Source organism: Ctenopharyngodon idella, chromosome 5 (assembly GCF_019924925.1).
Source record: "Ctenopharyngodon idella isolate HZGC_01 chromosome 5, HZGC01, whole genome shotgun sequence".
Taxonomy (NCBI): Eukaryota; Metazoa; Chordata; class Actinopteri; order Cypriniformes; family Xenocyprididae; genus Ctenopharyngodon; species Ctenopharyngodon idella.
In genome coordinates, this window is record NC_067224.1 from 16,679,637 (window position 1) to 16,706,367 (window position 26,731).

At 36.5% G+C, this 26,731-nt stretch overlaps 3 protein-coding genes across 3 annotated transcripts in view; 1 reads left to right on the plus strand and 2 right to left on the minus strand.

The window, feature by feature from the left end:
- Positions 1 to 14,547, minus strand: part of adgrv1 (adhesion G protein-coupled receptor V1) — a 153,200-nt gene extending 138,653 nt beyond the window's left edge. The window contains exon 1 of the mRNA XM_051895477.1: positions 14,233 to 14,547. The gene's annotated coding sequence lies outside the window, so the exon portion shown is untranslated. The remainder of the gene's footprint in view (positions 1 to 14,232) is intronic.
- A 5,456-nt stretch (positions 14,548 to 20,003) lies between these two features.
- lysmd3 (LysM, putative peptidoglycan-binding, domain containing 3) lies at positions 20,004 to 23,642 on the plus strand. The gene is made up of 3 exons (XM_051894740.1): positions 20,004 to 20,322; positions 21,164 to 21,436; positions 22,345 to 23,642. Exons 2-3 carry the CDS (start codon positions 21,170 to 21,172, stop codon positions 22,996 to 22,998), a joined length of 921 nt encoding a protein of 306 aa, XP_051750700.1. The 5' UTR covers positions 20,004 to 20,322; positions 21,164 to 21,169; the 3' UTR covers positions 22,999 to 23,642.
- Positions 23,643 to 23,850: 208 nt separating this feature from the next.
- Positions 23,851 to 26,694, minus strand: polr3g (polymerase (RNA) III (DNA directed) polypeptide G). The gene is made up of 7 exons (XM_051894742.1): positions 26,038 to 26,694; positions 25,724 to 25,853; positions 25,322 to 25,390; positions 25,193 to 25,249; positions 25,051 to 25,112; positions 24,807 to 24,932; positions 23,851 to 23,983 (listed from the first exon to the last, which is right to left on the minus strand). The coding sequence occupies exons 1-7, from the start codon at positions 26,146 to 26,148 to the stop codon at positions 23,897 to 23,899; spliced, it is 642 nt and encodes a 213-aa protein (XP_051750702.1). The 5' UTR covers positions 26,149 to 26,694; the 3' UTR covers positions 23,851 to 23,896.
- Between the last annotated feature and the right edge of the window lie 37 nt (positions 26,695 to 26,731).

Below are 26,731 nucleotides of genomic sequence, written 5' to 3' on the forward strand. Positions count from 1 at the left end.
CCTTTGAAGCTGCACTGAAACTGTAATTTTGACCTTCAACCGTTTGGAGAGACCATTGAAGTCCACTATAAGGAGAATAATCCTGGAATGTTTTCATCAAAAACCTTAATTTCTTTTCAACTGAAGAAAGAAGGACATGGACATATTGGATGACATGGGGGTGAGTAAATTATCAGGAAATTTTTATTTGAAAGTGAACTAATCCTTTAAGTACAGTAACTAATTGCATTTATTCAATTACTTTACACCATTGCAGTTTTGTTTATGGATCAAGGATCAATCTAGTGTAGAAATATGAAACAATTTACCATTTTTTTTTTTTTTTTCAGTTGAAAATGGGCTGTTAGGATGGATGGATGGATGGATGGATGGATGGGCAGGCAACATAAAAGTTAACAAACAATTGCCTTTAAAGTCCATGATGTCATGCTGTATTTTTGGCCACTGATAAATAAATGTACTTGACTTGACTAACACGGCTTGACTTACTGATAAAGCATCTTTGCGTATTTGTTCCTCTGGAGGTTCAAGCAATTCAAGGAGATGTTCAGGCCATCAGTCAACCAAGAGGTTACCACGGGCTCTTTGGCCGCATGTCCTGACATTGATAAAGACAGACACTGAGAGACGCTACACACCCTTTGCCAGATCACCACAGGACATGCTGGCCTGAAGAACATCAAACGATTTATCAATGACCAGGAGGCCACCGAGCCGCCAAGACACTGGTGGTTTGGCTCTTAGGCTGACCCCAGGACAGTCTATTGTGGAGATGTCTCATTTTCAAAGACAAAATGAAGATCGTTTTCGAAGTCAAGCTACTCTTTTTCCCCTCAGGCACACAGGAGGCCCACAGCAGAAGCCCTTTGCCATTCAGTGCATATCAGAGATGGTCCAAATGCCAAAAAAGATGGAAGAGGGTATGAATTTTGGGTGAATATTCAGCAGAAAGCTGCTCCCCTGCAGTGGGAGATACAGATGCCTTTTTGCACTCTGGAAGTGTGCTGTTAAGTCAATATAGCGCCTCAGGTGGTCTCTCTCTCATTCGACATGGTTATCTCTGTTCAGTCAACCAAATCCTTTAGCATACTTCACCTCCTCTACTTTCAAAAACAAAGTGCTTGAGGTGATTTATATCTTCTCAGTGGTTTTTACCGATAGCATTCTGGAATTACTCATTACAATAAAAATGCATGCCTGCCCATGCCAGGAAACTTGATTACAATGGCATCTGTAATTCATCGCTGATGCTGAGTAAGCTACTTAATTCAGTCAGATTAGCAGATTAGCATGTGGGATATTTGCCCACTCTGTGTAACTCATTTATTTATTATACTTGGTCTCTTTAAAGGGATAGTTTCCCCCAAAATGAAAATCTGTCATTATTTACTCACCATGATGTCGTTCCAAAACTGTATTATTTTCTTTCTTCTGTGAAGCGCACGCGCGCACACACACACACACACACACACACACACACACACACACACACACACACACACACACAAGCAAAGATATTTTAAAGAACATTTCAACATTTAGCATTTTTTGTCCATACATTGACAGTCAATTGGGTCCAATATTGTTGTTTTTGAACCTCACTGACTTTCATTGTATGACCAAAAGCAGCTGAAATATCTTCTTTTGTGTTCCACAGAAGAAACAAAGTCATTCATATCTGGCACAGGTTTTAAAGTGCCCCTATTATGGATTTTTGAAAATGACCTCTCATGTAGTGTGTAACATAGCTCTATGAATGACCAACGATACCACAGCAGTATAGCTCGAACCTTGTGCTGTGTTCCCGTCATTTTACTGACGACTGCTTCTTCAACCTAAATGCGTTCAACGAGGGATTCGCAAACCGGTTGTATTGAAGGATGGGTCAGTACCCAGTTTATTTGGACCAGTTTCTGCCTCCTCCGAATTACAACCTATAAGTATGATTAATAATTGTTGCTGTTATGTTCTCTGTAGCATGCATAATACGTATTTAGTTGTGTGTATTGTGTACGCTCCACGCAGCTTGTAGGTCTCCGGCTAATGTGTTTGCTTGGAATTGTCTAGAAAAGTGTCAAATGTTTGTCGTTGTTATCACTTGGAGTTATGATAAAGAATAGAGCAATATGTTGTTGTACAACTGCAGTGCTTTACCAATACGTTTTTTTTGCATTGGGCTAACGCATATACCATGACTGTGACATGGGTGTTTACCACCGTGCTGTGGATTAGGTTCGCTAACATAAACACAAAACAACTCATTTCCTCTCTGAGTCTTTATTTTTAAAACAGAGCAGAGCACCATCATTATTATAATATAATGTAAGTGATGCAAGCACTATATACTCCGTGTTAACCAGCAGAAGTCATCTGACCAATCACCGCAGATTAGCATCACGCAAACAAGGGGTTTCGAAAAATGAATCGTTGAGCGAATCGTTTGGGAGTCGTTGAGCAAATAAGGTAAAAATAAATGCATATTATAAGACAATAAAAGTGTTTTTTTGACCTTGCATGCTTGTAAACCTGTTATTGGGGACTCCCAAAACAAAAATAGGAACATTTCAAATGCCATAATAGGGGCACTTTAATTTGAATTATCCATTTAATATTTAGATCAAAAAACTCCAAGGAGAGTTTGACCCCATCACCTCATGCAACGGGTTCACATGGCAGCCATGCCTCTTAACGTAACTGAGACTTCAGCAATTACACTGGATCGCCTGGCTGAGGATGTGATAAAGTGTACGGTTACGGGTCTACGCTGCTGGCCCAGCAGTCGCCTCTAGTATTACCCCTGCCCGGCAGCAGGATCCATAATCTTAACATCAATTATTCAATCAGCAAGACTTCACAGCCAGTACTAAGCAACAAGGAGAGTGGTGTGTGTGCGTGTGTTATGCAATACATTGAGCCTTCAGTGGGGTCATACACCTTGACTCCATGTGACTAGTGCGACCAAGTCAATGTGGTGTACTACATGCAATGTTTTCAAACTTTCTCGTAACATTCCTAATTACTATTTTCAAGAAGAAATACTCTAAAGTTTCCTATACTTTGGCCACTTTTGCTTGGAGCTCAAAATAATAACAGCATGCGCTGAATCCAAATTGCAGGCTTTACTTAATCTAATGGTCTGTCTACTTCTATAACACCCTGTCTGATGAGACTGTGGTAAGCTTTGGTAATGTGCAGTCACATTTATCACAGCACATGACATGTTTGTAGAAGTAAACCCATTACATGTCTCATGTAGCTCTTGTTAGCCAAGTTAGCCAACAAAAGCTAAAGTCACGATCATTGCAACAGTCTCATCTTGTAAAGGCTTTCATTTGATGCTTTGCCAGCCTAGTGCACTACAGTATAAATTAAGAAAGTCAAAATTAGAAACCCACAGATAAACACACAGCTTGAACAATTTTGAAAATATCATAAACACTGGGAACATTACAAATGGTATGTTAAATATCTAGCATAATATACACAGGCAGCATTTAAAGGCATTATAAGTACATTGTCAACACGAAAGACTGTTTCAATATAATGCCTGTTTTCCCCTTTATTCTAAGCCAGCATTGCATGTACTGTATCCTGCAATAAGAGAGGATGACTTAAAATGAATGAATTTAAATTGTATTAAAATAATTAAACCTAATTAAAATCATCAACAAAAATTAAAAATCAAGGAGTAACCTGATTATATATTATATTATATTATATTATATTATATATCTCCTCAAAAACTATTGCTTTAATAAATTACATGTAAACATATGAAGAACATATGAATCTTCTTGAATCAAAAAAAAAAATTATTGGTTAAATTTAATATATTGACACTCCCACCTTCTGTTACAAGTTTGAAAAATAGCAGCTTTGTCATAATTGCAGCAGAACATACCAGGGGAAATATTATAGCTTATGTAAGGGGCATTAATATTGACATGTGGGCCATGCAAGTCAGAAAGGTTGAGAACCACTGTTCTGTACCAAAAAGTACATGCATAAACAAGTCTTTTTCGCTCTTCTCAAATTGTTCCCCCTTGGACCCTCTTGTGCTCTCCTTCGCAATATAAAAAACAAATATTTAATTTAAGAAAAAAACATGACGGTTTAACAATCACGCTTAATATTTTACATGAAGTATACAAACATATAGCCTTTATATTTTAAAAAGAGGCTCCCTCACAAGGAGATCCTCATATTCAGGGGTACTTGGCATCAAAACTTTTGAAAACCCCTGCATTTTAGAATTACATTGTTAGCTTAGCAACTCCAAGGAGTGTTTTTATGATGTCTGAGTTGCTGCCTGATTGTTCCAAATTGGTCACTTATGAGGTTCCACTTCAGATAGGATGCTGCCTAGGTAGCAAGGTATCTTACTATGTTTTGGAATAGAGCCATTATGAATATTAGCATTACTTAATTTGTAGGTTATGTTATTGCAATATACAGTGTATGTCTACCTTAAGACTGGCTCAAGGTCATTTGGGGTTATGCTGGTCAAAGCTGATCAATTATGACTCAGCAACTTGGCAGACTGACTTTCCTGTAGCGGTAACACCAAAAGCTCAGTCACTGCTTCATTATACTTTAAAAACTGATGAAGGATACAGATCCTCACCCATCTAACACTGACCAAATTACGTATTTGATCAGCTTAAAAAAAAGCACAGTAACAACCAGACTCTTAATATAGCCCATCCATTTTGGTGAATAAGCTCATATGTGAATAATAAACTGAAGTAAACCACGTGAGTTTTCAATAGTACACACTGATATGTAGTAACAGCAAAACACACACATGAAGCAGCAGAATTTCGACAACATGCTCTGTTACCTCAGAAACCAACCTCATTCAGAAAGTTCTGGGAACTTTCAGGGCTCCCATATATGGAGAGCTCAAAACCCAATAATTGCCACTTGTGTTGTAGCCCCTCAAGTATTTTTAGACAGGCCGATATATTCTGAACATCTCGAGGTTGGGAAACTAAAAACATTTAATAACTGAGTGTAGTAAAACATACATCATTACATCTGAAGAGAGTATCTTAAGACCACAGCTTTTCATTGGCGAGACACTCATTTGGTGAACGTTGCCCAAAATGTTTCTGTTTATTTTGAAAGATACAGGGAACCTAGAATTAGTACGCGAAAGTGTGCATGTGAGTGGGTGCTGAGAGGGTTGAGTACCAGGAGATGCCATTCCTTCTGAGGAATGAAAGCAGAGAATAAGAAAATATCCGCTTGGAGTAACAAGAAATAACAAAAGCTCTGTTTCCGTATTGTCATATGTTACTTTTAAACCCAACATTAGCTTCTAGTCGAGAAACTATATGTCAATCAAGTCTATGCTGGCCGGAGAGCAAAGAGGAAAAAAGAAAATCTCTCAAAGGTATTGTCCTCAGGCCGTCGTCTGACCCTTTCAACTTGAGCCAACTGCATCCTGCGTCCTTGTTCCAAAAAACACAATGACTTTTTTCCACTCTCAATATATGGGTAGAGGACCAGAGAAAAGATCCCATTGAATTTCACATGGTGAACGTTCCCGAGGCCGCAGAACTCCATGACCGATGGGCTACTGCAGCAAACAATGGATGAGAGTGAAGAGAAATGCACTTTCAAGGGATTAAACAAGGAAAAGCCTCTCAATGGCAGCGAAGAGAAGAAAAGCAAATTATAAAGCTTATTGCTTCATCGTATGTAGCCAGTCGGACCTTGGCTGAAATGCTAATTGCCTTTCTTTTCAGTGTCACACACTGAATCGGGGGTGTGTGTGCTTGAGAAAGGCAGGGCACTCTTGATTCACAGACAGACGCACACACACTGAAGATTTTAGGAGCCTCAGTGTTGTACTCTTTTTTTTTTTTTTTTTGCAACATTGTTTTCTCTACTTTTTCTTCTTTTCCCACTCTTTTTCAAAACGCGGGTACTTCAGCCTTCCAGTAGACCGAATCAAGCCTCCATTCAGACAGATAGTTCTCTTTCTCCCTCAGTTTTCCCTCCCATACCTCATTTAACGAGCGAGAGATGTGGGAAATTTCTGTCCCGGCCTCTTCAATCTGCTGAGTTTGGCAGCCACAGGACAGATGGCTGGATTGAGGACAGAGCAAATCCCCGATCAAGTGTAGCTCCCTCACTGACTCTGAATCAGTGGCTGCGGACCCACAGAGTCGGCAGTAAAGTTTGGGTTCCCACATTATTGTCCAAAGTGTCCAATTTTACACCTGTTCTCCTACTTTAAATTCAATGTCAACTGAAAATAAGTCATTTCCATGTTAATTCCCCCCTCAAAAAAAAGTGTAAGCGCAAATACTTTGTTTGAGCAACCCAACCAACCCAGCACAGCAACAGTGGCTCAGCCAATCGTGTAGGTTTAGGGCGGGGCTATGTGTTTTTATGATAAATGGCGAATGAGGAAGTGGTCAGGAAACCCGTTTGAAAACAGTTACTACTTTTGCAATTCTGTTTGGTGATACTATTGCTGCAGGAACTATATGCTTTCCTTCTGTTACTGTTAACAAAAGCTAAAACGAAAATTACATCAAAACATTTTCATAAACCGAAATTTAAAAAAGGCAGTTCGTTCAGTGGCCCAACCAGACATTGGTGGACAGAGCTAGTGTAAATAGCGTTTGCCAACAATGGACTCTATTTCCACTTAGTGTAAATAGACACTCCGAAAAAATCAAAATACACACAACTAAGATGAATGGGAAAACTGAACTAAATAAAAGAATTAATTAAAAAAAAAAAAAAAAATTATATATATATTATATATATATATATGCCACACATTAATTTAATAGTTAATAGTTTTAGAAACATTGTACATTATCAAACTTGAAACCTTTATAACCCACCTACGGTAAATATAAAATTCCTTTAGATAGGCATTTTCAATAAATTAATGTTGTTTAACATTTTGATGGCTAATGATACTAGCCATACCATGTTAAAAGTCAAAACTCAATCAATCAATTAATCAATATATATTTTTTTTTAAATAAACTTTTTTTTAAATCTATTTATACTCTGAACACGAAGTAAGACACTAGTCTAAAAATCCTCTGTACACACTAGTATAGATCCTGATCAACAGGTGGGAGGAGGGAAACAGACACAATCCCAGTTTGCTCAATTCCTCCACTTCAGAAATTCCTTCACCATGACGAACCACAATGGGGTAAATACTTGCAAGCAATGGGAAAGAGAAAGCAGGCGAGAGTCTGGAGTGAGGGGACTGGAGGGGGGCATGGGGGAAGACGGGGGAGTGAGGGTCAGCAGGACATCTCGCCTCAGGGCCCACCGAAGATAACAGACGTCCAGCCTTCAAACTGCTTTCACTCTTGTGAATCAACAAACCGCTTTATGTACAAAATGCCCTACATTAATGCACGATGGATTCAGCGAAATCGACTGGGTATGGATGAGTAGGCTTCGGCAACTAAAAACGATCCCTGACCAGCCTGCATTGTGTCAGGCAAGCTCTTTCACCAGGCAATAGCAACTTAAGAGGGAAAGCTCAAGGAAGAGAGACAGGGCTCTATAGATTTGTTGCCCCCTGGGTATTAAGATAAACACTAAGGAGATAAACAGCCAGGAGGAGGGTCCTTACTGCCCCAACCACAGGTCAGTGCGTCCCTGATGAAATATCAATAAATGAATGTCTCAAGAGGAAATAGGAAGTAGTTAAAGTAGTTTAGTCGGGAAAAAAGTATTTCTCTTAAGAATTCTCTAAAAATGATCATTACCACAACTTAACATAACAATACCCTAGAGATTTACACACAATAAACTTTAAACAACTATTAACAATTCTGCTCATTTATCTTTAGACCAACCACCTTTTTCATAAACCTCATTAAAAATGCATGTAGGGAGAAGTACAAATTTAGTTTTCATTTGAAAAGTGAAAGAGTGAAGGCATGGGCAACTTTTTAAAGCCCAGTTGTGACTGATTACACCATCAGACTTTTTGGAACGCTTTCAACCCTCCGAAGGGTCTCATATGACCACCACAAATCAATCAACGTTAAACCTTGGATGTGTCAGATCATTTCTGTTTATTTTAGCCATTTATGTAACAAATGTAACACTATCTGCTATGTGGACAATTGGACCGAAATCATCTAGAGATCATTCATCAAGCCAGAAATCTTGGAAAAGGTCTACAGAATAGCTTGTGGTATGGATCAATGCCACATGTATCCGTGTTGAATAAATCACATTTAAAAAGAAGCGAGTGATCGAGCCCTGCGGGGAGAACACAGTGTTCATGCGTTAGAGGGCACAGCGTGACTCCACACCATGAAACGGGTTTTAAGGACCGACAGCGAAGGTCACAGTTCAAGTTCAATACCCCACAGAAAAAAAAGGATAAAGCTTCTCTTTTGATGCTTAAAGTTGTTCTATAGAACCGCATTCAATAGAGAGAATGTATGCAAGAGTTACAGAGCGAATTAGGTTTTTTACGCTGTTGATTACAAATAGGAATTATATTAGTGACGCAACATGGAAAATATATTTTGGAGAAAAAATATTTCAGAACAAGCTTACTTATACCACAATGGAATAATAAAATAAAAAAATAAAAAATAAATAAAATAAAATAAAATAAAATAAAATAAAATAAAATAAAATAAAATAAAATAAAATAAAATAAAATAAAAATTTAGATAGACTCATATTTTAAGAATACAGGGTTTAAAAAAAAAAAAAAAAGTTTGTGACACAAAGAAAAAAAAAAAAAAAAAAACGGGACAGAAAAAGCCATATGTAGACCAGTACAAGTACATATTATATTCCAAAAAGGTCAAAAAGAAGTGAATGGTATGTTAACCAAAGACAAACTCTTGAGCAAACTCCATGGCACAATTGTGGCAGACCATGACAAATAAAGAGACCTCAAGATTGCTGCTGGATCTGACTATTGCTTCAGAATATCCTGCCATACTTCCATTTTCAGCTCCAGAATAAACAGATACTAAAATACTGTGTGCAATATGTCAGCTCACTGCTGAAGATGCACACAGATTAACATACCGCAAAAAAAGGTCAATGTCTCCTCTTTATATAACATGACCTGAATCATGTAATGTAACATAAGCTCAATAAATTCATGACTGCAAAATGACATAATCCTATATGTTTCACCTTACAAAAGGACAACTTAGAACTAAAGCAATTCAAGTTATACTCACAAATAAAAAAAATAAAACAAAGAATTGGACAAAATGAATGTATCAAAAATTCAAGTGATATGACATTTTGGTAGCTGATGCTAAGAAATGTAGAAGACAACAACATCTACGACAACAAAGAGCTTCTGATGATCAAATTATGCATAATACTGCATATATGATGTCACAAGAAATGTGCAAAAGAAGAAAAGTAATAATAATATAAAAATAGGACAATTTAATTGAAATAATCACAACAATTAAAATAATTTGAAACAAAACTTAATCTTAACATAACATAACCATATACGTTTTAATGAAAAAAAGAAGAAGTAAAGAAATAAAGAAACAAAGAGTTTTTGATGATCAAATTATGCATAATACTGAACAAAATGCTTGGTTAGGTGGGGTTTAAACAAGAGCCACAAAACAAAAGACAAAAATCGCAGATGAATGGTTTCTCACTGAGAACAGCATTAGGCTATGTATGATTCTTTATATTAAAACTTTTACAGGAATGACAGTGACGGATTGTTACGAGTCAAGCGGTCCACATTTATCAAAATTCAATTTGAATTTAGCCCTGTCTGCGTATGAACTACCAACCCACTCGTCGAAACCCAGTGACATACTCCCACTGTGTTTTTTACTGCTTTGGGTCTGGGGTCTTTGTGTGGCATTTACAGAAGTGAATTGATTTTCTCCACATGCTCGGTGACATGCGTGGGGATTTTGTTTTAGCAGAGGCCCCAGGCTGGTGGGAACCCTGCTAATTTTGCTAAGAAGGTGTGAAATTATAAAACTGATTAAAAGTGATGTAAACTTGAAAAAATGCTATTTCACCCAGGGTTGGTTTCCAAATAGACTTTCAAACTGACATTAAATGAACAGGACAAGTGTTAAATAGACAACATTTGCCAGTTTTAAGAGCATACTGATTTATTCAATTAAATTGATATATGAAAAGAAAAACAAAAAAAAAAAAACTAATAAAACCTTAATACTTTCAACCTTCAACCTACTACTGTTATCACAATAGAGAAATATTTTAGTGATTTTTAGGGGTATTCCAAGGCTTTCATTAAAATGAGAAAGTTTTACTTCAATGAGAGTGAAATTACAGTTAAGTTTTAAATCAGCACTTCACTCAGTGTCCAGTTACAGTTTCACTTATTCAGGTATCAAGTTCTTAGAAAACTATTTTGTATATTGACTGCTTCATGTACATCACTACCATCATTTTAGCACATACTTTGGCAAGACTCAGCTGACGTGATGTGATTTTACTGCAAGATTAATCTCTGAATCAACAATTTAACTGCTGAAAGCAATGCTTTTATGAACATATAACATAACAGCCTGGGGTGCGTTTCCCGTACAACGACGTAACTTGCTGCTTCACTATCATAGTACAATGCATCGTTGAATAAATCAACTAGCTTGTCACGACTGTCTCCCGAAACTGTATTGTTGCAAACCTGTCGTTCAGTCACTTTGGTGAATGATGTCACACAGGTGGTGGAGTAATAACTTCTTTAAATGAATCCGTTTGAGATCGAATTAATGCTAGATTTTTTGCTATAAATTACAGACATGGCATCTGAGGACTAATTATCACTTTCTCAGTTAATTTGCTTTATTTCCATATTCAATCATAGGCTCGTTCTTCAAAAACGGTGCTTAAAATCTCTTGACAAACTAAATTATGTAAATGACATTTGTATATATTCAAAATAAAAGATATACATTGTACTTAATGTCAGTTTGCTTATTTTGCTCAAGATAATGATTTATTAAGTCCACATAAGAACAAGAAACTATGCTTCTAACCACAGTTCGAGAGCTGTCGTTTCAACCACACAAGTTTACGATGCAGTTTGCGAATGTTAGCTTGAACTATGGTTTCGGGAAACACCAAATCGTTGAACCATGTTAGTAACGATGGAACTTGCAATGATAGTTGGCTAACGATGCTTTTGGGAAACGCCTGATTAGTAGATGTTGTTACACAACTGTGCATAATACATATCTAGAAAACATATATTTTTTAAGTCAATTGCACTATGCTCTAGCAATACTTTGGCTATGGTTATATAATTACTTTCATTTCAGGTTCAGAGGTAATTTTTTTTTTTTCAGTGTATTTTCATTCTTCTCTGTGCATTTGACACCTAATCTGTCTTGAGTTTTTTTAAAAACTGTAATTTTAGGAATATAATATAATATTTCTTATCAAAACCAGCTTACAAAGCACATATGGTCCCCTTGGAGTAAGTTTAAGGGCATAATGACGGGGTTCCCGGTAATTTAACACCACATGAATCAATCCATGTTATTGGGGACTCTGAGCATACCAAATGCCAAATTATATACACACACTACTTTTAGACAATTAACTAATTGTACTTAAAAAATATACATATACAAAAATTAACCAGTGGCAACCTGTTTGCAATAAAACATGGTCTCAAAAAAAATCTGCTCTACACAATTGTCCTTTAGACATATGGAAGAGGCAGCTTCTGTTGTCAATAAACAGACTCAGCTGGTGAAGTACAAAGGGAGAGTGCAGTAGGAAAGAGCCACTGGGAAAAGAATTAAGACAACAAGTCTATTTAAGGAAAAACACTCAAACTAAAACATGTTTCTCTACCGCAGCACAGAATTCTAACAATTCTAGCAATTCCCCATGATGCATTAGATAGGCATGTGTTGTAAGGGATGTAGCTTAGCCCTCCTGCTTCAATGTTTATTCTTTTGTCTTAATTCCACCTGTCTTGTCACGCTGGACCCTGTGTGGTCTGTTTCCTTGTGACATCAATCACAGTGCGCTCCGTCTGTGAGCAGTGCTTCGCACATCTCAGTGGATTTAATGTTTATGTTACATCCTCTCTGTTTTCTCAACATGTAAGGCCCTATTTAAGGGGAGGTACAAAAACAGGGGCGACCACTGCAAATGTTACACCCAGCCGTGAATCACACGCACTGAATGATGCTCAACTGAAGCTGTATAAGGGGGTGCAAGAAGATCATTCAATCCATTGAGTCACAGTGCATCTATTCAGTAGATAAAGGGTGCCCCTAATGAATTAAACACGAAACAGTATAAAACAGACTACCAAAGATGCCAGCTGATTCACTAAAACAGTAAAAGGACTGGATAAAACCATGTCGAATGTGTCCAGTTTACAATACATATAGGCCTAATGTTGCATGACTGGTAAGAAAGTAGATGTCAGTTTGTAATTTACAAGCAGTGCTGAGTAGATTACTTACAATTACTGATTCCAAATTACATGACAGAAATTGTAGTTAGAAATGTAATCCATTACACATTTTAGGTAATATAATCAGACTACTTTTTGATTACTTTTAGATTACTTTTGACCAAACTTGTTTATTGAGTTTGAACTGAATTGAAAAGGATAATATTGTACCACACTGATATAAAAATACAAAGAGAAAGAAAATATTTTCCAATATTTGTTACCAACAACATGAAGTGCATTAAACATGGTGTCAGGGTTTCCCAAACTGGGGTTTGTGATGGAACTGGTTGAGAGTTTATTGAAAAGCTAATAATTAAATAAATCATTCAAAAATTAAAATTAAAATAAATAATTTAATAATAATAAAAATTATACAAAAAAGACAAAAGCCTTCCAAAGACATAGAAATATATAGTTAAATGACTGACTAGTTAAAATAATAATTAATGTGTTACAGGAGTTGATTCGAATACGACATTGCGATGTTGAGAAAATGTTGTGTAATGTTGCAATGTTTTGTAATTTCACAAAACTAGAAAACTTTTAGAATAAAAACTACAGCAGAATAAAGAATAAAAATATGATTTTTTTTTTTTTTTTTTTTAGAAAGGACAATTTAAAACATGAAAAAGAAGAATTACGGAGAATTAATGTAATGAATGACTTACTGCCATTGTGTGAATATGTAAACATGTAATCAATAAAGTAATCTAAAAGTATTTTAAAGCATAATATAATCTAATTACAAGTACTTAATTTTCCAGATTAGCCTACATGTATTACTACTCAGCACTGTTCACAAGTACCTATATTAGTTGAAGTTACATATGCATAATCAGATTACAGCTTCTTTTTATTGGTTGATATTAATATCTTAATTAATTGTTGTTGTTGTTGTTGTTATTATTTATTTTTGCCAAAATAGTACAAGCTCATTCTGCATGCGAATAAATAATACAGGTATATTAAACAGATTAGATTACCTAAAAATGTCATCAAAAAGATAATGTTACTGATTACAATTTTTAGTCATATCATGTGAAATCAGTACCAGATAACATTTCAGAAGTAATCAGCCAACACTGCAGGCATCATGACTAACCATGAGGGTGTTACCCTGAAGGGACCCTCACATCACCTAAACTGATGTGCGTAAAGATGAGTGAGATCACCGTTTAAGTTTTGGATGACAAGGGGGCTTCGCGAGCGCGTCCCATCTCAAAGCCCCTGCGTGGGGAGGAGCCCCGCCGACTGTTGTTTTATCTCAATGGGAGCGGGAGGAAAGAGACACAAAGCGCGCTGAAGACCCTCACAGTAACCATGGAAGCGCAGGAGAATGGCCTCTCATCCACAAACGATGAATTGATTTAACGTTAAAATGTTTACGAACGATTATATCTGATGTGTTTATTATTACGAGAAGAAGAACAAAACTACCAAAAAAAAAAATCTGTCAAAATTACCCGTGGATGCAAGTGATTGTACGCTAGAGTTTAAAGAGCAGTCCGTTGTAAAGCCAAATGTGACACAAGCAAACTAACATATTAAAGTGTAGAAACTCTTGATATCTAATGTTTTTGCCATACTGAAATCAAGAATTAGCTTATTAAACGTACACCAGGTTCAAAAAATGAGGAAAAAAACAGCAAACTTACAAATCAAATATCTCGCGCAGCTTGCTGTAATAAACTGACCGTTGAAGCGCTTGTGTCCGGGTAATTTCACTAAATTGTGCCACAAAACAAGTGACGGACATGTAATGTGATATATAAGTTACTTACCTAACACTTTGTTTTAACACTTCAAGGCAAACGACAAAAGGTCCGGGGTAAATTGAACCGGTCAGCGCTGTGTCCGTCAATGGGATGATAAATACATCGTGACAATCGTGCTGCGCTTCCACTGTTCCTGCACAGAAGTTGTTCTTGAACAGCTCAATCAGTTTGGGTAAGAGTGGGTTTTCTTACAGGACGCTGGGTTGATTCTCCAGTCCATGCGAGGTGAGTGTGGATGCGCGTGAATCTCGACATGCGCTGCCATGCAGTCCGTTTAAGCGCTTGTCCCGTCTGAACTAGTGGACTTGGGTAGAGCCTTGTCTTGTCTGAGCAGGGATGTGCTAATCTCATTAACCTCCGGGCTAGAGAGATGTAGGGAACAGCTCCACCCAGCGATCTGTCTTCCTCAGGCAGAGAGGCTATTTGTGGAGGATGGCAAATTACGTTTCTAAAATCAACCTGTGGCGCACCGCTACACTGCAGCTCTCTCTGATGATTCCCACAAACAATTAAGAATGCAAAGCACCCATGATTAAACAGGACTTTCACGTGCCATTTTAATAAATCAGACTTGATTTACACTGTAAAAAAGAATTGTTGGTTTATCTTAAAAAAGTAGGTTACCTGATTGCCTTAAAATTTGAGTTAATACAATGTAGACAATTGGCTTAATCAACAGAAACTCAAAATATTATGTTATCTGAACCACATTAATTATTTAAGTTGATTTGACAAAAGAAAAAAAAAATGTTGTGATAAATCATATATATATATATATATATATATATATATATATATATATATATATATATATATTTATATATATATATATTTTTTTTTTTTTTTTTTTTTTACAGTGGCTGGTGTATTTTAAGACAGACTGAACTCTTAGCCTCATAGAATGATTTCTGAAGGATTGAAGACTAGCATAATGGCTGCTAAAAATCAGCTTTGCCATCACAGGAATACATCATATTTTAAAATTCAAGTCCAAATAAAGTCATTTAATTGAAAAAATACTTCACAATATTATTATTGTTTTACTGTATTTTTTCATCAAATTAATTCAGCCTTTGTGAGCTTAAGAGACTTATTTTTAAAAACATAAAAAAAAAAAAAAAAAGATTATTCTAAACTTTAATCAATCTTCACTAAGCTCATATTTAGGCTACCTCCCTGAAGATCCACATAAAAACTGACTTTTTGTCACCTTGTAATTATAAGGTTATATCTGACATTTTTGTCAAAATTGAGTTATTCACATATTCTTATTCTATCTATAACTTATTTACATTGTGATGTTGTTGTTGTTTTATTTTAAGTTTTGTACATTTTGGGACAAATGTCTGCAAAGGAGTATGGAATGCAAAAACTTTGAAGCTCAATATCCAAAAACAGCTCAGAATGCAGATAGAACCTTATAATTTTACTAAATAGATGTAATAAAATATCCTAATGATATCCTAATATACAGTTGCAAGAAAAAGTATGTGAACCACTTGCAGAATCTGCGAAAATGTGCAAAATTTTAACAAAATAAGAGAGATCATACAAAATGCATGTTATTTTTTTATTTAGTACTGTCCTGAGTAAGATATTTTACATAAAAGATGTTTACATATAATCCATAAGACAAAAAAATAGCTGAATTTATTAAAATGACCCAGTTCAGAAGTTTGTGAACCGTTGATTCCTAATACTGTGTGTGGTTACCTGGATGATCTACGACTGTTTTTTTTTGTTGTGTGATGGTTGTTCATGAGTCCCTTGTTTATTCTGAGCAGTTAAACTGAGCTCTGTTCTTCAGAAAAAATCTCCAGGTCCCAAAAATTCTTCAGTTTTCCACCATCTTTTGCATATTTGAACCCTTTACAGCAGTGACTGAATGATTTTGAGATCCATCATTTCACGTGGAGGACAACTGAGGGACTCAAACACAACTCTTAAAAAAGGTTCAAACATGATGCTTCAGAAGGAAACACGATGCATTAAGAGTCAGGGGGTGAAAACTTTTTAACAGGATGAAGAGGTCCAAATTTTTTTTATTTCGCTTGAATATCTTTTTTTTTTTTTTTTTTTTTTTTCTTTTTTTTTCCATTTAGTACTGCCCTTCGGAAGCAACAGAAGATACTTGCATGTTTCCCGGAAGACAAATTAAATACAATTTACCTTGATCTTCAAATTCAAAATGTTTTCACCCCCCATCTATTAATGCATCATGTTTTTTTTTCTGGAGCATCAGTGAATGTTTGAACCTTTTTGTTTGAGTCCCTCAGTTGTCCTCAGTGTGAAAAGACGGATCTCAAAATCATTCAGTCACTGCTGGAAAGGGTTCAAATATGCAAAAAATGCTGGAAAACTGAAGAATCTGCAGGACCTGGAGATTTTTTCTGAAGAACAGAGCTCAGTTTAACTGCTCAGAACAAACAAGGGACTCATGAACAACCATCACAAAAAAAACAAAAAAAAACAGTCGTAGATCATCCAGGTAACCACACACAGTATTAAGAATCAGTGGTTCACATACTTATGAATGGGGTTATTTTAATAAATTCAGCTATTTTTTTTTGTCTTGTGGATTATATGTAAACATCTTTTATGTAAAATATCTTACTCAGGACAGTACTAAATAAAAAATAACATGCATTTTGTATCATCTCCCTTATTTTGTTAAAATTATTAACAATTTCACAGATTCTGCAAGTGGTTCACATACTTTTTCTTGCAACTGTACACTATGGACAAAGGTATTGGGACACACCTCTTAATTAGTAAATTCAGGTTTTTCAATCAGACCCATTGCCACAGGTTTATAGATATAAAAGAGATATAAAATTTCAAGCGTGGTACTGTAATAGGATGCCACCTTTGCAATAAGTCAGTTTATGACACTTCATCCCTGCTAGATATTCCACTGTCAACTCTAAGTGGTATTATTGGAAAGTGGAAGTTTTGGGAACAGCCACAGAGCGGGGTCACAGAGTGCTGAGGCATATGGTGCATAAAAGTCACCAATGCTCTGCTGATTCCATAGCTGAACAGTCAAAACTTCCACTGGCAGTAATATATCATCACAAAAACTGTGTGGTGGGAGCTTTATGGAATGGGTTTCCATGGTTGAGCAGCTGTAGGCAAGCCTCACATCACTAAGTACAATGCCAAGTGTCAGATGGAGTGGTGTAAAGCACTCAGCCACTGGACTCTGGAGCAATGGAAACGTGTTTTGTGGAGTGATGAATCACGCTTCTCTGTTTGGCAGTCTGATGGGTGAGTCTAGGTTTGGTGAATGCCACGAGAACGTTACCTGCCTGACTGCATTGTGCCAACTGTAAAGTTTGGTGGAGGAGGGATAATCGTATATGGGGCTGTTTTTCAGGGGTTGAGCTAGGCACCATATACTTCCAGTGAAGGGAAATCTTAATGCTTCAGCATTCTGGACAGTGCTATGCTTCCTACTTTGTGGGAACAGTTTGGGAAAGGCCCTTTTCTATCCCAGCATGACTGTGCCCCAGTGAACAAGGTGAGAATTCGGAAGTGTATCTATCGGATGTGTGCATGCATGGAGTCTTACTCTTAAAGTGACAGCAACCTATAAATAGCTGCTGTTGTCTGTCATGTAGCTAAATCAAACAGCAAAACGCAGCTTTAACAAAGATTAATCCATATTAAATTTATACAGTGAACAGTGTCATTTTACATTTAATTACATTTCTGTACACAAAAATTAATACTACAGTTAGACCTTATACTATTTGTAACTTTATGATGTACTTATCTATGCTTGTAATTGGTGTACAGTATTTGATCTTTTTACAGTCTGTTCACTTGCCTTTAATAATGTATTAGTTAGGCTAGTAGTTTCTGCTGTGGTATCGGAGTAGTTAAAGTGGGCTAAGTAATACATGGAAAGTTTTCCTAGTTAAATGGAAACTAGGAATTTGCATATGTGGTGCATACTGAATTGAACAGGTCACAAACATTTTAAATACATTTGTCCCCTGAATGTTTTGGATGGCTACCTAGAAATTATAATAATATTCACTCATCCCTTTTCTTAATGGTTAAAAGGGTTGAAAAACTTTTTGTTTTGAGGATGTTACCATAGACATGGAGTTTTTTAAAACACTGATACCTGAACATGCAGTTTTATTTTAATATTCGCTGAAATAACTTCAACTGCAACCCCCACCCCACCCCCGCCCCGCAGTCTATTTACAAAAACCATTAATTATTTTGAATGAATTATTATTATTTTTTAAAAATCGGTTTGAATAAATGATTCAATGACTGAACTATAAGGATGCCACTTGTTTCATAGATGAATAAACCTTTTTGAACAAATCTTTGTATTGAATGAGTCAATGACAAATACATTTTTAACAATCATTTGTCGCCACCTACTGGTGTAAGGATGTAATTGACGCAATCTTTATTTGAAGTATCAAGTTACTTTCAAAGGGTGATTTACTCTATTTTGTTCACTTCCATTTGGGATGGGGGACTGGTTGTCTTCTTTTGTTGCGAGGAGTTTGGGTTTGCTCCCTCGTGAGGTTTATTTATTTGTTTGTTGCTTTATTTTTGCAAAATGGTCCACACATGCAAAGTTGGTTGATAACACAACTGCAATAAAGTAACAGCCTATAGTTAACAATTACTTGTTTACAAAGTGCCATGGGAAGTTATCTTATTATCTTTACTAAAAAGGTTCTTATACAACTGAACATGTTAATTCTTGGAATACAGCCAGGTGTTTCCTATGGGCATATCTGTCATATTAGCGGAACACATTTTACACATGAGGAAAACTAATGTTTAGTCAATAATTCAAGAAGATCCATGATTCTAACTTGTACTTGGCCTTATGAAAAAGTAGTTCTTGTAATTGTTTAACCATAGTATTTGTTACAATAAGGAAATAATTAAAGCTAGACCATTGATGGCTCCTCGTTGCATGCTTAGGGCAATGTTAACTTTTTTCTCTCTTTTTTAAATCTATTCCCTTAATAGATTATAAATTCTTTAACAAGTTAGTTAAAATGTACCACAATAAATACAACAGAACGTGATCAATTCTAGGAAAGATGGTCATGAGAAGTTTAAAAAGCTTACAAGATCATCATGTTTTACCCTCTTTTCATGAGTCTTTTTAGTGGCTGTCTTTAGATCATGTTTGACTTTCTCCATAGCGTTTTACTACATTCTCAATAGAATTCAAATGGGTTTCACATTTTATTATAGGAACGTCTCGCGCAAATTTTAATCACACTTTTGGAGCGCGCTGGTGAACGCGCCTGCGGTGATTCGCGTGCGGTGCGCCACACATGCTTATAAAAGCTCCGAACGCGCGATTTATACAATTAATTAACAGCCTGATTCTATGTTTCGGTGTGGTGGTTAGAGTAACGGCAACATGTGAGAAGTGGCGGTACGCAAGACAAAGCGTGGGTACGCTACAGATTAAAGAAGTGCCGGTGAGTACCGGCCCTCTTCGAGCACTGAGTAAAATCGCGTGGGTGTTTGAATCCAGATTGCGATCTGGAATCTGGCAATATAATCTGGCAGAATACCTGAGCAAGCCTAAACTAAGTAAAGTGCTGATCATAAACAGAGGGAATGCAGCCTCACCGTAGTGTACTAAAGACAGGTTGCCCCCTACTGCACACAAGATGATGTGGAAACAGAACACACTTAATATTCATTCTGTTACTAATTATACATACTTTATGGACACCTTATGTCCCCATTTGACAGACATCCACCTGAAACTGCACCAGGAAAAACTACCTTACTGAAACCTGGCTGCGAGTTATGTGAGGCCCAGCCATAACAACAACGGCGACAGTGGGGACAGGAGCACCAAGGATATATAGATGGAAAATAGATGAATGGATGATAATAATAAAGAATTCTGAACTGCTAATGATGTAATCGAGCCAAGGAGAGATGTCGATGATGTCAGTGCGTGCTTACGCTGTCTCTGTGTTGACGTGGCGTCTGTGTCTCCAGTAATCTAGCAGCAAAAGTAATGAGGCACATAGAGGAAACTGGAGAATGGCCTAACCACTAAAAGTCAAGCGGACCATACTCGTTTCACAGGTAAACCTCAACAAATTGGTAAACAGAAGCTTTAATTAGCGCTGTTGTTTTATTATCTGAAATCGAGCTAGATAGCAAATCACCGTTTGCTGATGTAAAGTTTGGTTAGCATCAGTAGCACGAGACCATTGACCCTGTTTACCAATGAGGATTTCAACATATTACGTATTATTAAAATAAAAAAGTGATATATGCTTACAGAAACTGCTATAGAGTTATGTATTCTAAAATATTATTTCCCAGAGATATTGTAGTTGATGTTTTGCGTAGCATTGGCTAAACTATGCTAACTGAGCTAACGTTACTTAGCTTCTACATGTATAAACCTTATTAAGTGGCTTTATTCGATAAACAACCATTTAGGGTTTGTTTTATGTGACTAAACGCTGTTTGGTCATGTGTCATTGTTTGTTTATTGAATAAAATTGGTCTTGTCATGTTTACATGCTAATAGATGTGTAGCTGCTAGTTAGCGCTAACGTTACCTACGGGTGCCAGGCCACGTAAGAAATACAGTTCACAGGAGACACTAGTTAATATTTGTGCACTTTCAAGACTAGGAAAATCCCTAAAATAGCTTCTGTCAACATTGTCCAAGGTTAAATTTTGTCTTATCAGCAGCTGTTGTAGAAGGCATAGCACATTTTGTGTGCTTACAGTACGTTAGTCTACTAGATATCTACCCACATAGAATTTTTTTCACACCTCAACTATCTGTTCTTTTAAATCTTCCAGGGTAAAAGGAATCCAATGACCTCAGAGCCATGAAACAAACAGTTCATTTTGTGATGCACACCTATGTCCAACAGTAACACTCATCAGCCATTTGTTCTTTTCACAGTGAAAAATGACTGGAAGGAACCAGTACAATGGTTTCCAGTTTGCAACCACAGTGCAGCCACCCACAGGTGGTTACACGTCCGCTTTTGGGAACAACTCAGAAACTGAATACTCAGAGGAGGATGGAGAGACGTTTGAGCTGCGTTCCAGAGGCAGGGAGAGGCATCGCAGGAGCAGCACGTCTACAGATCGCAAGGACGATATTGTATACTTGATAAGGGACATAAAAGAGGGAGATACGCTGATCAGTATATCTCTGCAGTATTTCTGTACTGTAAGTCCGGGTTCTCTTGTTGTGCCCTTACTTTTTTTCTTTCAGTATGTTTATAGTAAGATCACCATTATGACCAAAATCTTATAAATATAAAGAATAGTTTTAAAGTTGGCATGAAATAAAATTGTATAAATGCATGTCATAGGTCTTATTGTGAACAATTCTCCTGTTTCATTTTTACTTTTTTTTTTTTTTTTTTTTACCTCAATGTTTCAAAAGGTCATAACTGGACAGACTTCTCTCTTTTTACATATGCCTGACTTCTCCAATTGTTTCGTTTTCTTAAACCCTCCCTCTGTAAGTTTTGCATTAATTTTCCTCCACTTTTAAAGGCGACGTCCACATTTTACTAGCTAATCAACAACCAATGGATGTCCAGGCCTCTTTTTTTTTCAATAATCTGCTAAACTTGTATGTACGTCACAATACGGAAGATCTACTGACGCTACTTCCATTTCATCATGACTTTAATAACCAAGTGGTAATGTCTATTTTATAATTAAGTGAATTTAAAAAAAAATATTAAGAACTAGACAGACCAAAGTGAAAATGATTGTTTCAAAAGCATGCTAAACTTAAGTGTAAAGTCTTAAAACAAAAATAATATTACATGATGGATGTTTCCCACTCTAAATTCAGATTGGATGAGCCACATTAGTATCTGGTGTAAAATTTGCATTAGAGTTGCACCTAATCATGCAAGTTAAATTCCATATTAACGACACAAGTTATGATGATTTGCTGAAAAAACAAAACTCTTCCTCATCTTTTTTGGGGACACATCCAGCTCTGCATTTTTACATTACTCCACGTTTCTTAAATGTTCTGACATGTAAAAATGTAAATCAGTCTTGCCTCCTAATAGTTGCCCAAATATATTGTACTGAATTTTCTTGTTTTGTTCTCAGGTTGCAGACATAAAGCGGGCCAACAATCTTCTAACTGAGCAGGACTTCTTTGCGCTGCGGTCAATACGGATTCCTGTGAGAAAGTTCAGCTCATTCACAGAAACTCACAACACCACTCCCCACAAAAGCAGCTCACCCTGCAGCACTCGCAGAATCACAGAAATACCAATTTCTGGAGCTTCCTTGGACTCTTCATCCTCTTCCTCATCTGTGGACAGCGTGGAGTGCTTCTTGCAGGAGAAGGACAAGGACATTCAACTTCTCGTTAAGTCATCTGCCCCTTCCAGGAGCAGTCTGAGCGAGGTGGTGTCCTCGCTGGAGCAGCCGCTGTTGGGAGACCCTGAGCGCAGACCGGCCCAAAAGAAAGACCCGTACTATGGGGCTGACTGGGGAATGAGATGGTGGACCGCAGTGGCCATCATGTTGGTTGTGGGCATTGTTACACCTGTTTTTTACCTGTTGTACTATGAAGTTTTGATGAAAGCAGATGTTAGCCACCACACTACCATAGACTCTATCAGGCCTGGACCAACACAGCCAGCTGTTGCTGAGCCTCTTGGGTTACCACGGGCCAATGCTGCCCATCACCAAGACTCGCACCTACAGCCTGTTATTGAACAGCAACATTTTGTGAAGCACAAAAAGGAAACGTAAAGGGGCACTTAGATCACCGGGGAATTAATTTGGAGGCATTTATGGATGGTATAAGCGAAAACACATTTAAAACAAAAAAACATAAAACAAAGTTGAACTTAAACACACGAGAGGATGAAGTAATCAAGAAATGATTCCAATCCTGTCTGCATATTTCCTTGATGCATTTTGCACAGTTGGATGCTGGTTTTGTTGTTTTTTCTGTCACTCATGAGCCAGTGTATAGCTCTGTACCTCTATTAAGCTCATAGTTTGCCTTGACGGCAAACAGATGATACATTAAGACAATTGCTGCCACTGTCTGGTTGTCAGGGAAATAAACGCATTAATTTATTTTAGGAAATGTAGAATCCAGATTCAGTATTGCAACTGATGGTAATAAAGTTGCTGGTTTTAATTTTTAAACTTTGCTTGTAAAGAAAAACAAAACTTAAATGGAACCATAATGGCTTCCTGGTTTTCTTCTAGCAAGAGCACAGGGATGATTTGTAAAATATTCCCGCATGTGCTCAATTCCATTCAAGTAGCAAAGATGTGAACATTTCTATGAAACATGGAGTTCAGTGATTGACTTTTGAACAGTATGTGCCTTCATCCTGTAGACTGTAGATGCAGGTTGAAAATAAAGGAATTATATTTTAGTATCTGAATCTCCTAATTATTTTTAGTGTTTTAATTTTATTAACATTTAGCTTAAATTATACCCGTTTAGACATTCATCTATACAACTCTGAATCTAATTTTTATACCTATAAAGCACTGTGCTCTTGGAAGACATGAAGTGTATCAACTAAATGTGTGCTTTTATATAGTACGTGCGCATTAATACACTTTAATTCTCTTATATGATACTTTTTTTAATGAGTGCTATTTTTTTATTTATTTATTTTTTTTATTTCTAGTAAGTTGCTTCATCCATGTTGTCATCACTTCCTCCCCCATAATCATCACCGTCTTCAAAGTAATTTGCTATGTAATCGTTTTCCTGTGAGAGAGAGAGAAAAAAAAGTATCTCACAATTCTGACTTTTTTTAAAATAAGTTTATATCTTACATTTCTTTGAAGGAAAAACAGAATTGTGAAATATAGTCGTTATTCTGTCTTTTTTCCCTCAGAATTGCAAATTTATATCTCGCAATGCTGACTTTTTTCCCCCCTCAAAATTATGATATAAACTTACAATTGTGAATTATAAAGTCTGAACTGGGAGATATAAACACGCAAGAAAATTGTCAGAATTGTGAAATAAAAATGTTATAGGCTGTTTAAAAGTTATCTATGTAAAATGTTATAGGTTTAAATATTTAATGCTGTAACTGCGGTATGCCCCCCTATGAACTGCATATGTGAATATTATGTAGACAATGTTTACATCAAATTTATGCTTTAATGGTAGACTAATAATTGCAGGATTCATCAGTCCAGGCTGTGACTTGCAACTTAAACATCTCTGTTTGGCTTTAAAGGATGGTATTCTATAAAAATGAAGACTATATTTTTTGGCATTCCGATTCTGACATCCAAAGGCACAACAAAACATTTTTCTCTTATCTTGTGGATTTTGCACACTTTCCTCCACTTGTTACCACTATTTTTTTTTGCCACCACCATGCACGCGCAGCTGCAAGTGACGTAACTGTGACATCTATAGTGATTATATCACACCAGTCTCATTCTTAAGCAAGCAATATTTAAGTGTTAAAGTTATACTGAAGTTTAAATTAATTTCTGTGGTGATGTACATGCTACAGATGCTGTTGATGAAGATTTATTTAACCTGGAATATTGCTATTAGTAAAATCTTTTACCTCTTCAAGCTCTTCATCATCATATTCTCCTTCAATTTCTTCTTCCTCCCCTTCCTCACCATCTTTCTTCTCTCCCTTCTCCTCATCCTCCTCATCTGATTTGACATCTCCCTTCTTCTCAAGTTCCTGAAAACAAGCACAAGTGAAACAACAGCTCAATCTAAATATATCTGTTTGCGGCTAAACAAGATGAAAAATAAGAATAGTGAAGCAGTTTAATGTGATGAAAATAGCATGAACTCACATCCAGTTTACTCAGCACTTCCTTCTTGTCCTTACTTGAGATCTTTGGGAATTTCTTATAATCTGTACATATTCAAGTTGTCTACAGGTCATTCACAAATTGCAGTTTGTTTAAAGAGGGATTCTGCATTTCTTGAAATTACCTCTTTTCTTCTTAATTATCTTCTGTGGCTTCAGCTCCTTCGGAAGACGGTTCCAATCTACAAATCAAGTCTATAATTTATCTGAAATCAACCAATTTAAATTGTACTCATAAGTGATTCCTGTAGTACCTGGTGTCCAATCTTCATCTTCAATTTTTTTAATTTCCTTTGTGTATTTTTCCTTGTACCTCTCCACATCTGTGAATTATACTGGTGAGCACACTGGCAAACACTTTAAAATAGTAGATAAAATTCATTTAACCTCTAAAATTTTCTGACATTTCTTACTTGAATCAACATGGTTAAAATACAATAATAACTTTCAAGGTTAAAGTTTCCCTAATCAGTTATAGTATTTCACTTAAACTTAGGGATAAATAGATTTAATGTCTTAAGGTCAGTGTTAAAACACAATATTGCCCCCAGTGCTCATCTGCTTTTACAATATGATTATCTCAGAAATCATAAGACACCTAGTAGGAAGCATTAGGTATTATGTGTTACTAAAATTAAATAAAAGCTACCACTCACCTCCCTTTCCTGTGTGGGGTTTTATGTTAAAAGGGAGATCTTTCATTCGTCCTCTCATCTCTTGTTTCAAAGCTCTCATGTAGTCTTCATCTTCTCCAGCTTTCAAAGGCCCTGGTTTATATTCAATTTTCTGTAAAAGATACAATTATGTCATAGTTGGTGTGATGCATGTCTCTAAAACTAAACTACAATAAGAAAAAAAAAAAAGTAAGGACTTTATGGGTAATGATCTAATATTACTGAAGCATATTTTAAATGTCATTGTTTTCCACTATCTGTTTAAGAAGAAAACAAAAAGGTTCAGAATAACTCACTGGGAAGAGTGGAGTCGGCCCTCCCTGGGTTTCAGGCATGGACCCTCTGGTGAGGCCCAGGGCCTCAATGTTAAAGGTGAATGCTGCTATACCTCTGCCCTTTCCTGCCATTTTGGTCAGTCAAATATTCCTAAAATTGTTTGGATGTTTGAGGATCTGATAAAATATTTGTTTGACAAAAGATAATAGTTTTGACGTCGTTCTTAGACAGAAATCCCGCTGTCGTTTTAAATAAATTGCGCCGCGATAAGTCACATGACACGCGAAAACCAATGGCTTTTGGAAAACGCTCCATTTTTAATTCAACGCCATTGCTACTTATTTTTTAATAGTAAACTGCATTGGGGGAAGATTATCTTTGGACAATTAGTCTGTTTATTACTCAAAGCTACAATATAACATAGAAGTTGGAAGTTTATTGTATGGATTATTTTTTGGGTGTGTTTTTGGAGCCTGGCGTTTAAAATGAAGATCCACTTTAATTGTTTGGAGAGGTGCTTGTTGAGCTCCCCTTTGCGCAAGAAAGAAAACGAGTTGAAACATCATGTGGGTGAGTAAATGTTGGCAACATGCAGTATTTCTTTAAAACCACTGAGCGTGCGGTCGCATTGCAGGAACAATTATTTAAGGGGCAACTGCTTACCTTGTTCAGCACGAACATTAATGAGGCCCTTGCTTTATATTATTAATATGT

What these genes read in the sequence shown, in the direction of transcription:
- lysmd3 (XM_051894740.1), top strand. Translation starts at nt 21,170, where the DNA reads ATGACTGGAAGGAACCAGTACAATGGTTTCCAGTTTGCAACCACAGTG. An exon ending in CTCTGCAGTATTTCTGTACT is followed by an intron (nt 21,437 to 22,344) that starts GTAAGTCCGGGT and finishes TTTTGTTCTCAG; the next exon opens with GTTGCAGACATAAAGCGGGC.
- polr3g (XM_051894742.1), bottom strand. Translation starts at nt 26,148, where the DNA reads ATGGCAGGAAAGGGCAGAGGTATAGCAGCATTCACCTTTAACATTGAG. An exon ending in ACCCCACACAGGAAAGGGAG is followed by an intron (nt 25,391 to 25,723) that starts GTGAGTGGTAGC and finishes TATAATTCACAG; the next exon opens with ATGTGGAGAGGTACAAGGAA. An exon ending in ATGATGAAGAGCTTGAAGAG is followed by an intron (nt 23,984 to 24,806) that starts GTAAAAGATTTT and finishes TCTCTCTCACAG; the next exon opens with GAAAACGATTACATAGCAAA.